This window comes from Ranitomeya imitator, chromosome 1 (assembly GCF_032444005.1).
Source record: "Ranitomeya imitator isolate aRanImi1 chromosome 1, aRanImi1.pri, whole genome shotgun sequence".
NCBI lineage: Eukaryota > Metazoa > Chordata > Amphibia > Anura > Dendrobatidae > Ranitomeya > Ranitomeya imitator.
In genome coordinates, this window is record NC_091282.1 from 1,088,956,003 (window position 1) to 1,088,968,262 (window position 12,260).

The 12,260-nt window shown below is 51.8% G+C and overlaps 1 protein-coding gene across 1 annotated transcript in view; it reads right to left on the reverse strand.

Moving 5' to 3' along the window:
* The window catches only part of VEGFC (vascular endothelial growth factor C), a 236,091-nt gene extending 224,031 nt beyond the window's left edge, over nucleotides 1–12,060 (reverse strand). Inside the window, exon 1 of the mRNA XM_069744265.1 lies at nucleotides 11,594–12,060. Coding sequence (XP_069600366.1) covers nucleotides 11,594–11,707 — 114 coding nt within the window. The 5' untranslated portion in view covers nucleotides 11,708–12,060. The remainder of the gene's footprint in view (nucleotides 1–11,593) is intronic.
* Nucleotides 12,061–12,260: the final 200 nt, after the last annotated feature.

Here is a 12,260-nt window from a genome sequence, read left to right on the forward strand (position 1 = left end):
ATACTCAAAGCGTCATATAAAAGGAAGAAGAAAAAAACAAAGAAAAACAAACACACGGTAAAGTTTTCTTTAACATGAATACAGCTCTGGAGATCTCATCTCCAGAGACACTGAACACTGAATGACCCAAAAGGCTGTGTATTTATCCTCTGGACTCCACCCTGAGGTGGAGATATGGTGAACAGCCTCCCACCCACTCTACAGCTGTTCACTAAACCTAGCCCTTAAACAAGGTCGATTAACCCCTCTCAGCGCCTAGTGTGCTGGATAATTTTCCTCGGTACATATCACTGAGGCTAACATCATCAGTGATACATATCTCCAGTACTTTGCCAGTGACTTTATCACAGTAGATAGCCACCAATCCTCTGCTAAATAGGAAGGAGCCAGAAATATAATTCAGACATTTTATTAGCTATATATTACATAGATTGTGCTTCTGTCAGTATAGAAACTGTTTTTATTCCCTGGAATATCCCTTTAAGAATATGATTTAGTGATGGCATTTGATGTGTCTATTAAAAGATGTAACAGCTTTAGTGCTGGCAAAGACAACTGACAGCACCAAGAACTACAAGGAAAACTAACAAATAAATCCTTCCCGAAAACACTCGAAGTTAAAATGACAAGATTGAAGCAATATTTCTTGGATATACTGAGGACGTGGTTCACTGCAAAAGTCAATTATGTTTGGAAGAGTAAAAGGAAAGAGAAAAAACAGGGCTGGAAGAATCCGAGGAATCAGGTAGCCAAAATGCACAGAAATCTGCTGTCAGTGGAATTTCTTATTGCTTGGCTACTACAAAAATTAACCTGTTGTTTGGGGCATTGTGTAAGTGGCTCCTGAACTAAACCTGACCATATACTAGTGACTAAAGAGTGGTGGATGACTAATGGTCATGAAAGGGAAAGTGTTGCCGGGTTTTTGCCACCTAATTTGAGAGCAGCATAATATTGATACAGACCCTGATTCCAATGATGTGTCAGTAATGGGTCTGCTTGCTGTAATTTTCATAAAGTTTTATTTGCAGCAGATTTTCAGTAGAGGACTAGTAAACCTGCTGCCATGTAATTCTCCCTACTCATGATTTCTGCATAACCCCTCCTCCACTGCTGTTTGGAAGCTTTCTGCCTATGCACAGTACAGAGAAAGCAGCCAATCGATGGCATGGGTGGCGTTATGCAGAGCTCAGCATTATGAGAACTGGTAGATCTGCAGTAGATGTAATTGGATCAAAACTGCAGTCAGCAGCAAAAGTAAGTAAGTGATACATCACTGGAATCAGGATCTCTGCCCCGACATAGCACTGCTCTCAGATTGGGTAGCAAAAATCTGGTCTTTTTATGGTCTAAAAGCATATGTCCGCAGGATCATATGTGTCCTACACTGTAGGTATATGTATCTGCAATAAAACTAAAGCAGCATCGCTGAGAAATGGATCCAGAGTCTTGTGCAGTAATTTTATGCCTTATTCATCTGTTTTTCACGTATCTGTTCGATCTGGGCAGTTCAGGGATAGAACATGTACTTATCATCGTCTCTTGTGGGCCAAGTGGGCTAGGGAAAAAAGCAGTCATGTAATCATAATTACTCATATAAGTGTATGGGCCGGTGAAGACTGACGCATTCTCATCCACGTGCAGCACAATGGCTGGGAGAAGCGTTGTAATTTACGGTAATTATTTTTTCACAATAGAAAATCAATTCTTAAAATCTGATCCAAAATACTGATGAATATCCCACTGGATCCTGTAGTGATTTGGATCAGTAGAGATGAACGGACCTGTGGACGTTCTGGTTCTAGTACCCTCCACAGTGTGGTTCGGGTACCAGAACTGTACCTGTATCTGAACCCCATTGAGGAAAATCTCTCTATTTCTGGACCGACTTTACAGTTTGGGCTCTGTCATCTCTAATCATCAATGATTGATCATTGTGTTACTTTTTTCCCATCAGTAATTTTTTTTCTGATCGAAAAACAAACCCTGAAAGCTTTTCCGATCCACTCCAATGTTACTCACTGACGGCCCATGGACTGTGCATTGATATTATCGTTTAAATATATCTTCTTACTTCATTATTTAATAGAACAAGTTTTAGATCACTCTGTTATGTTTTATTACTCACCTTATTGACTAGAACTATAATCCTCTTCCCAGAAATTGTTAAATAATCCTCCCAAATAAAAAGGCTATTGTGATACTATCATGTGCGGTCCATCATTTCCCCGGAATAATAGACTTGTATGAGTCATTTTCTTTCTAATCGAAACAGACGTGTCCCTATGATTTTTGGGTACACGGACATGTGAAGAGCCCAACAGAGTATAATGTGCTATCCATGAAGAACACTGATGTCCATGGGTCATGTACCTGTTCTGTCTGAATGTCTATAATGTTGACGCTGATCTTTTGCCACATTTTTGCTCTTCCCGGGAAGAGAGCAGGTGTTCGGCATTCCTGACTTTTGGTGTTCGGCATTCCTGACTTTTGGTGTTCGGCATTCCTGACTTTTGGTGTTCGGCATTCCTGACTTTTGGTGTTCGGCATTCCTGACTTTTGGTGTTCGGCATTCCTGACTTTTGGTGTTCGGCATTCCTGACTTTTGGTGTTCGGCATTCCTGACTTTTTGTGTTCGGCATTCCTGACTTTTTGTGTTCGGCATTCCTTTCTGGCCAACTACTTTACTAAACTTGGATGACTTTTTCAACGTCTTAATTGGCTTTACTCTCCAAGGAATAAAAAAAAAGAGACAATTCGGAGCTGGACCCCGACTGGCACTCCCAATGATGTGAAGTCATCCGAGTTCAGTTGACTATTACAGACAGGGGACCGGGATATACTTCATGCCTGTGCAGCGGAGAGTGAAGTGTCAGCAGTATAAGAATGTGAGAGTGATAGGAAAATGGAATATAGATTTTTCTAAAAAAAAATCTTAAAGTAGTTTTGTTTTCGAAAGTCAATGATTAACTTGAGACGGTAATCGTATGAAATCTTAAAAATGCCAAATGACACACACGTTGGGAGATTAGGGATGGAAAAAGCTGCCAAACATCCAAAATGAAAAAAAAAAAAAAGTTGCAAAATGTCAAAATGCTTTTTTTGGAAGAGGAGAGTAAGCGTTACTAAAGAGGTGAAGCCTTGGATTATTCCTTCAGCTTTGTGGTGCTGTATCCTAAGCACTGTAATCCCGGTCTGGGTGATTCCTAGCCGGTGTACGGTACAAGCAGCTGGTGCGTTCTGACAGGTCCGGACGCCGCTCCTGCACACTGTCACTACTATGGGCTGCTTACTCAGACACGCAATGTTTGGAATGGGAGAATGGAGTAATCTGTTTGTAAACAGGCGGTGAAAGAATATTCTTCACGTTGGGATTTCCTGTGAATTCTTTAATCCACTGTTTGATAACACGTATCACAGATAAACACCAGGAATGCCATATACAATGTTCTACATCCTAAACTGCACAAACATTGGGAAACCACAGCACGACCTGCTACATGTGCCATCAGCACCGCGTCAGCCACTATTTACTGACACATAGAAATCATCAGTCTGTTTACGATACAACGATGTAAAGGAATCTACAACATCTACAAGAAATGCAACAACCTTATGGCACACGGGCCATCACAAATCCATCTGTCCATAACATGCACAACAAAATGAATGAACACTGTGCAAATAATATGGAAAACATAAAGGAAAATAGAAATCCCCCAAAAAACCATGTCAGACCTTATAGGGCGAATGTCAGCTCTGACTCTACACCTTTGTAGCTGCCATCGGCAGAATAAATAATGTTATCTCCTGATGTCTATGTTTACTTAGCATTAGGAAATCCTAAGGTCTGGGAGCTAGACCTCCATAATATAGTGTACACCCCACCCCAGCACATTGGAGATTGGGGCACGCCGTCCTACTCCATTTACTGGGCAGTTCACAAAAACATAAAAGCTTTTCATATTATGGAAACAAATTGTGTCTGAAAGGCTGAAGTGAGTGAAAACACGTGCTGCTATACTGGGAGGAATTCTTCGCATGTCATAAAATGCCTGTTAACCTGTGTGTGGACAAATGGATGCACTGTGCTGCTAGTTCACCGCTCACGGAATGTCAGAAAATGATATAGCTGAGGTTCCCCGAGCTCGGACCCCCACTGATGCAGCCCTGACAGAATGGCCTTTGGACCCAGCGAGGATGTATGGAGAGTGTCATGGCTCACATCAGCCCCTGTCCCTTGTGGGACCCCAAATCTAATTCCCTTATCCCACAGAGGCATACATACACACACAAGGCAATCCAAAGCACGGTACACTCCTGAACGCCATGCCAACATGCCAACCGGTCAGTAAGGCTAGGTTCAGATTGCGTTAATGGGACCGCGCTAACGAACTGCGTTGCACGGTGAAATTAACGCCGTGCAACGCGTCCGTTAGCGCGCCCATTGGCAGCAATGGGAACGCGCATCGCTAGCGCGTGCCATTTTCCGCGGTGCGCCCGAGGTCCGTTCCCCGCTCTCGCAGATCTGAATACCCTCTGTAGATTCAGGGGTGGAAAATGCAGCTGATTTCACATATATTTCCACCATTTACGTTACAAAGGGTAAAATCTGCAGCATAAACTGACTTTTTTAGTATTTCAGATCTGCAGCTCTCGTCCAGTTATGTTATGAATTTTATGGCATCTCATCCTCAATGCTGCAGCTATAACACGCAGACTGAGATGGAAAACCTGCTGTATATACGTCCCGTGTGCACATGCACTAACGCTGTAAACAAACAATGAAACAACACAATGGAGAATCCCTTTAAATCCTAATTGAACCTGCTGCTTGTATATCGCTAGTGCTGGCATGGTCCATTACATCCAGACAGCACATGCTGTGCAAAGAATAGATATCGCCTATTACAGTGAACAGGAACATTATTATTATTATTATTATTATTTTCTTCAAAAACTCTTTGGACTAAAATGATGTATCTGCTATGAGAATGACACTCTAATAAAATATTATAAGGTCTCATTCAGACGTCAGTGAGTTTTCTCATGCACAAAAAAAAATGCACCAATTTAATTAAAAATCTTAATTGTGATTTTTTAAAATTCTGTATTCTGCACTCCCTGGTAAAATAGCCATTTACTACAGAGTTTAGTGAATCTTTCCAAGTTATTAAACGTCATTCTGCTCCATTTACTACACAGTACAAATGAAGGCTACTATCAATAAACCGTGAACTACCAATGTGCCCCACATGAGCAAGGCCCAAACACCTCCACCAGTGTCACCAATGACCCATACAGTTCACGCCGTTCTTCCATCTCCTCTGACTTCATTTTTTATCCTGTTTTTGCCATTTGTTAAGCCTTGCACTGTCCTTTTCTTTGTGCTTTGTTTGCAATAAACATATTTATTCCGGAAGAAAATGCTAAACTTTTTGCTGTTAAAATGACGTCCTGCAGGGTGACAGCCAAATAGAGGCCCCTTGTAGTGAACGGGCTCCGTGTGCAGCCATTTGTATCCAGCATATAAAGGAGGCACTTTTGCAAAACTTATGTTTTTTGGTTCATATAAACCAGAACGATGAACGCTTGTGTGAAGCCATTAGTGGACACGCAGATGTTTTGCTGATAAAAAGCAACAAGGAAACAAACAAATAAACATAAACACTAAATCAAAAAGCAACAAACAACTAATATCTGCTCAGCTCATGGCATCAGGCAAAGGGCACTTTCTGAGCTTCTTTTCTTTTGCAATGTTTTTGAATCCAGAAAAACCCAAACGTTCTGCCCCGAGACTACGCTGACCTGCAAACACCGACCTCAGCTCCTCCTGCACCATCTGGTGCCCTGTCAGTAAGTGCCACAGTGTTGTCAGCTGTGTCTGGGTCTCCTGGGGTGGCACAGCTGTATCTAGTGCCCTGTCAGTAAGTGCCACAGTGCTGTCAGCTGGGTCTGGGTCTCCTGGGGTGGCACAGCTGTATCTAGTGCCCTGTCAGTAAGTGCCACAGTGCTGTCAGCGGGGTCTGGGTCTCCTGGGGTGGCACAGCTGTATCTAGTGCCCTGTCAGTAAGTGCCACAGTGCTGTCAGCGGGGTCTGGGTCTCCTGGGGTGGCACAGCTGTATCTGGTGCCCTGTCAGTAAGTGCCACAGTGCTGTCAGCTGGGTCTGGGTCTCCTGGGGTTGCACAGCTGTATCTGGTGCCCTGTCAATAAGTGCCACAGTGCTGTCAGCTGGGTCTGGGTCTCCTGGGGTGGCACACCTGTATCTAGTGCTCTGTCAATAAGTGCCACTGTGCTGTCAGCTGGGTCTGGGTCTCCTGGGGTGGCACAGCTGTATCTGGTGCCCTGTCAATAAGTGCCACTGTGCTGTCAGCTGGGTCTGGGTCTCCTGGGGTTGCACAGCTGTATCTGGTGCCCTGTCAGTAAGTGCCACAGTGCTGTCAGCTGGGTCTGGGTCTCCTGGGGTGGCACAGCTGTATCTGGTGCCCTGTCAATAAGTGCCACTGTGCTGTCAGCTGGGTCTGGGTCTCCTGGGGTGGCACAGCTGCATCTGGTGCCCTGTCAGTAACTGCCACTGTGCTGTCAGCTGGGTCTGGGTCTCCTGGGGTGGCACAGCTGTATCTGGTGCCCAGTCAGTAAGTGCCACTGTGCTGTCAGCTGGGCCTGGGTCTCCTGGGGTGGCACAGCTGTATCTGGTGCCCTGTCAGTAAGTGCCACTGTGCTGTCAGCTGGGTCTGGGTCTCCTGGGGTGGCACAGCTGTATCTGGTGCCCGGTCAGTAACTCCCACTGTGCTGTCAGCTGGGTCTGGGTCTCCTGGGGTAGCACAGCTGTATCTGGTGCCTTGTCAGTAAGTGTCACTGTGCTGTTAGCTGGGTCTGGGCGCCCTGTCAGTAAGTGCCACTGTGCTGTCAGCTCGGTCTGGGTGTCCTGGGGTGGCACAGCTGCATCTGGTGCCCTGTCAGTAAGTGCCATTGCATTGTCAGCTGGGTCTGGGTCTCCTGGAGTGGCACATCTGCATCTGGTGCCTTGTCATTAAGTGCCACTGTGCTGTCAGCTGGGTCTGGGTGTCCTGGGTAGAACAGCGGCATCTGGTGCCCTGTCAGTGAGTGCCACTGTGCTGTCAGCTGGGCCAGGGTGCCCTAGGATGGCACAGCTGCATCTGGTGCCTTGTCAGCAAGTGCCACTGTGTTGTCAGCTGGTTGTAGGTGCCCTGGGGTGGCATAGCTGCATCTGGTGCCCTGTCAGTAAGTGCCACTGTTCTGTCAGCTGGGTCTGGGTGTCCTGGGTGGCACAGCTGCATCTGGTGCCCTGTCAGTGAGTGCCAGTGTGCTGTCAGCTGGGTCTGGGTGCCCTGGGGTGGCACAACTGCATATGGTGCCCTGTCAGTGAGTGCCACTGTGCTGTCAGCTGGGTCTGGGTGCACTGGCGTGGCACAGCTGCATCTGGTGTCCTGTCAGTAAGTGCCACTCTGCTGTCAGCTGGGTCTGGGTGCTCTGGGGTGGCATAGCTGCATCTGCTGCCCTGTCAGTAAGTGCCAATCTGCTGTCAGTTGGGTCTGTGTGCCCTGGGGTGGCATAGCTGCATCTGGTGCCCTATCAGTAAGTGCCACTGTGCTGTCAGCTGGGTCTGGGTGCCCTGGGGTGGCACAGCTGCATATGGTGCCCTGTTAGTAAGTGCCACTGTGGTGTCAGCTGGGTATGGGTGCCCTGGGGTGGCACAGCTGCATCTGGTACCCTGTGAGTGCCACTGTGCTGTCAGCTGGGTCTCGGTGCCCTGGGGTGGCACATCTGCATCTGGTGCCCGGTTAGTGCCACTGTGCTGTCAGCTGGGTCTGGGTACCCTGGGGTGGCACAGCTGCATCTGGTGCCCTGTCAGTGAGTGCCACTGTGCTGTCAGCTGGGTCTCGGTGCCCTGGGGTGGCACATATGCATCTGGTGCCCTGTTAGTAAATGCCACTGTGCTGTCAGCGGCGTCCCAGTGCGCTGGGGTGGCACATCTGCATCTGGTGCCCTGTTAGTAAGTGCCACTGTGCTGTCAGCTGGGTCTGGGTACCCTGGGGTGGCACAGCTGCATCTGGTGCCATGTCAGTGAGTGCCACTGTGCTGTCAGCTGGGTCTGTGTCTCCTCGGGTGGCACAACTGCATCTGGTGTCCTGTCAGTAAGTGCCACTGTGCTGTCAGCTGGTTGTAGGTGCCCTGGGGTGGCACAGCTGCATCTGGTGCCCTGTCAGTAAGTGCCACTGTGCTGTCAGCTGGTTGTAGGTGCCCTGGGGTGGCACAGCTGCACCTGGTGCCCTGTCAGTAAGTGCCACTGTTCTGTTAGCTGGGTCTGGGTGTCCTGGGTGGCACAGCTGCATCTGGTGCCTGTCAGTAAGTGCCACAGTACTGTCAGCTGGGTCTGGGTGCTCTGGGGTGGCACAACTGCATCTGGTGCCATGTCAGTGAGTGCCACTGTGCTGTCAGCTGGGTCTGAGTGCCCTGGGGTGGCACAGCTGCATCTGGTGCCCTGTCAGTAAGTGCCACTCTGCTGTCAGCTGGGTATGGGTGTCCTGGGGCGGCACAGCTGCATCTGGTGCCCTATCAGTAAGTGCCACTGTGCTGTCAGCTGGGTCTGGGTGTCCTGGGGTAGAACAGCGGCATCTGGTGCCCTGTCAGTGAGTGCCAGTGTGCTGTCAGCTGGGTCTGGGTGCTCTGGGGTGGCATAGCTGCATCTGCTGCCCTGTCAGTAAGTGCCAATCTGCTTTCAGTTGGGTCTGGGTGCCCTGGCGTGGCATAGCTGCATCTGGTGCCCTATCAGTAAGTGCCACTGTGCTGTCAGCTGGGTCTGGGTGCCCTGGAGTGGCACAGCTGCATCTGGTACCCTGTGAGTACCACTGTGCTGTCAGCTGGGTCTCGGTGCCCTGGGGTGGCAGATCTGCATCTGGTGCCCTGTTAGTAAGTGCCACTGTGCTGTCAGCTGGGTCTGGGTACCCTGGGGTGGCACAGCTGCATCTGGTGCCCTGTCAGTGAGTGCCACTTTGCTGTCAGCTGGGTCTCGGTGCCCTGGGGTGGCAGATCTGCATCTGGTGCCCTGTTAGTAAGTGCCACTGTGCTGTCAGCTGGGTCTGGGTACCCTGGGGTGGCACAGCTGCATCTGGTGGCCTGTCAGTGAGTGCCACTGTGCTGTCAGCTGGGTCTGGGTCTCCTGGGGTGGCACAGCTGCATCTGGTGCCCTGTCAGTAAGTGCCACTGTGCTGTCAGCGGCGTCCCAGTGCGCTGGGGTGGCACATCTGCATCTGGTGCACTGTTAGTAAGTGCCACTGTGCAGTCAGCTGGGTCTGGGTACCCTGGGGTGGCACAGCTGCATCTGGTGCCCTGTCAGTGAGTGCCACTGTGCTGTCAGCTGGGTCTGGGTCTCCTCGGGTGGCACAGCTGCATCTGGTGCCCAGTCAGTAAGTGCCACTGCGCTGTCAGCTGGTTGTATGTGCCCTGGGGTGGCACAGCTGCATCTGGTGCCCTGTCAGTAAGTGCCACTGTGCTGTCAGCTTGTTGTAGGTGCCCTGGGGTGGCACAGCTGCACCTGGTGCCCTGTCAGTAAGTGCCACTGTTCTGTCAGCTGGGTCTGGGTGCTCTGGGGTGGCACAACTGCATCTGGTGCCATGTCAGTGAGTGCCACTGTGCTGTCAGCTGGGTCTGAGTGCCCTGGGGTGGCACAGCTGCATCTGGTGCCCTGTCAGTAAGTGCCACTCTGCTGTCAGCTGGGTCTGGGTGCCCTATGGTGGCATAGCTGCATCTGGTGCCCTGTTAGTAAGTGCCACTGTGCTGTCAGCTGGGTCTGGGTGCCCTGGGCTGGCATAGCTGCATCTGGTGCCCTGTCAGTGAGTGGCACTGTGCTGTCAGCTGGGTCTGGGTGCCCTGGGGTGGCACAGCTGCATCTGGTGCCCTGTCAGTGAGTGGCACTGTGCTGTCAGCTGGGTCTGGGTGCCTTGGGGTGGCACAGCTGCATCTGTTGCCCTGTCAGTAAGTGCCACTGTTCTGTCAGCTGGGTCTGGGTGTCCTGGGTGGCACAGCTGCATCTGGTGCCTGTCAGTGAGTGCCACAGTACTGTCAGCTGGGTCTGGGTGATCAGGAGTGGCACAACTGCATCTGGTGCCATGTCAGTGAGTGCCACTGTGCTGTCAGCTGGGTCTGAGTGCCCTGGGGTGGCATAGCTGCATCTGGTGCCCTGTCAGTAAGTGCCACTGTGCTGTCAGCTGGGTCTGGGTGCCCTGGGGTGGCACAGCTGCATCTGGTGCCCTGTCAGTGAGTGCTACTGTGCTGTCAGCTGGGTCTGGGTGCCCTGGGGTGGCACAGCTGCATCTGGTGCCCTGTTAGTAAGTGCCACTGTGCTGTCAGCTGGGTCTGGGTGCCCTGGGCTGGCATAGCTGCATCTGGTGCCCTGTGAGTGAGTGGCACTGTGCTGTCAGCTGGGTCTGGGTGCCCTGGGGTGGCACAGCTGCATCTGGTGCCCTGTCAGTAAGTGCCACTGTGCTGTCAGCGGCGTCCCGGTGCCCTGAGGTGGCACAGCTGCATCGGGTGCCCTGTCAGTAAGTGCCCCTGTGCTGTCAGCGGCGTCCCGATGTCCTGGGGTGGCACAGCTGCATCTGGTGCCCTGTCAGTAAGTGCCACTGTGCTGTGAGCGGCGTCCCGGTGCCCTGGGGTGGCATAGCTGCATCTGGTGCCCTGTCAGTACGTGTCACTGTGCTGTCAGCTGGGTCTGAGTGCCCTGGGGTGGCACAGCTGCATCTAGTGCCCTGTCAGTGGGTGCCACTGTGCTGTCAGCTGGGTCTGGGTGTCCTGGGTGGCACAGCTGCATCTGGTGCCCTGTGAGTGAGTGGCACTGTGCTGTCAGCTGGGTCTGGGTGCCCTGGGGTGGCACAGCTGCATCTGGTGCCCTGTTAGTAAGTGCCACTGTGCTGTCAGCTGGGTCTGGGTGCCCTGGGCTGGCATAGCTGCATCTGGTGCCCTGTGAGTGAGTGGCACTGTGCTGTCAGCTGGGTCTGGGTGCCCTGGGGTGGCACAGCTGCATCTGGTGCCCTGTCAGTAAGTGCCACTGTGCTGTCAGCGGCGTCCCGGTGCCCTGAGGTGGCACAGCTGCATCTGGTGCCCTGTCAGTAAGTGCCACTGTGCTGTCAACGGCGTCCCGATGTCCTGGGGTGGCACAGCTGCATCTGGTGCCCTGTCAGTAAGTGCCACTGTGCTGTCAGCGGCGTCCCGGTGCCCTGAGGTGGCACAGCTGCATCTGGTGCCCTGTCAGTAAGTGCCACTGTGCTGTCAGCGGCGTCCCGATGTCCTGGGGTGGCACAGCTGCATCTGGTGCCCTGTCAGTAAGTGCCACTGTGCTGTGAGCGGCGTCCCGGTGCCCTGGGGTGGCATAGCTGCATCTGGTGCCCTGTCAGTACGTGTCACTGTGCTGTCAGCTGGGTCTGAGTGCCCTGGGGTGGCACAGCTGCATCTAGTGCCCTGTCAGTGGGTGCCACTGTGCTGTCAGCTGGGTCTGGGTGCCCTAGGGTGGCACAGCTGGCACCCAGCATTCCCACCGCACTGTACACAGTCTCCCAGCCATTTCTTACCTTGAAGTCGCCAAATTCCGGATCGTCGTAGTAGCCCTGTCCCGACTCATACGCGATGTCCCCCTGAATCAGCACTGTGTATAGGAAGAGGAGCGCGACTTCCAGCAAGTGCATTTTCCAGTCCGGACTGAGGCTCAGATCCTGGCTGTGGGTCAGGGCACAGAGAGCGCCAGAAATCCCCTCACTCAGTGCAGCAAGACCCCCAGCATCAGCCTCTTCCCAGCAAAGGTGGCCAAGGAGCAGGAGAAAGTTGTCTCAGGAGATGGCACATCCGAGGAGCCCGGGGCAATCTAGTGCTGCAGGCTGTAGTGCCAGCATGGGGACGGGCGGAGAGCGGGGGGCACACGTGTGTGGGGGGCAGTGCTGCCTGGCATCAGGAGACAGCAGTGGTCGGCATGAGCAGGGGGTGATAATGAGAAGCATGCAGGGATGGCAGGTCTGAGGAGGCAGTGTGAGGAGGAGGCTGCGCTCACCAGTCCTCCCCCTCATCCCCTCAGTGTAGTGTCTCCTCCTCATCTCCTCCCTCTTGTCAGTTCCAGGGGCTGGAATTAGGGGAAGACGTCTCAGGACCAACGATGGACAGCTGTTCTGCCAAGTGTGCAGGTCGGGCATAGTGCGGGGTGCCCTGCTGAGCTCACTGACAGGGGAGGACTAAGCTGCCTGCGCC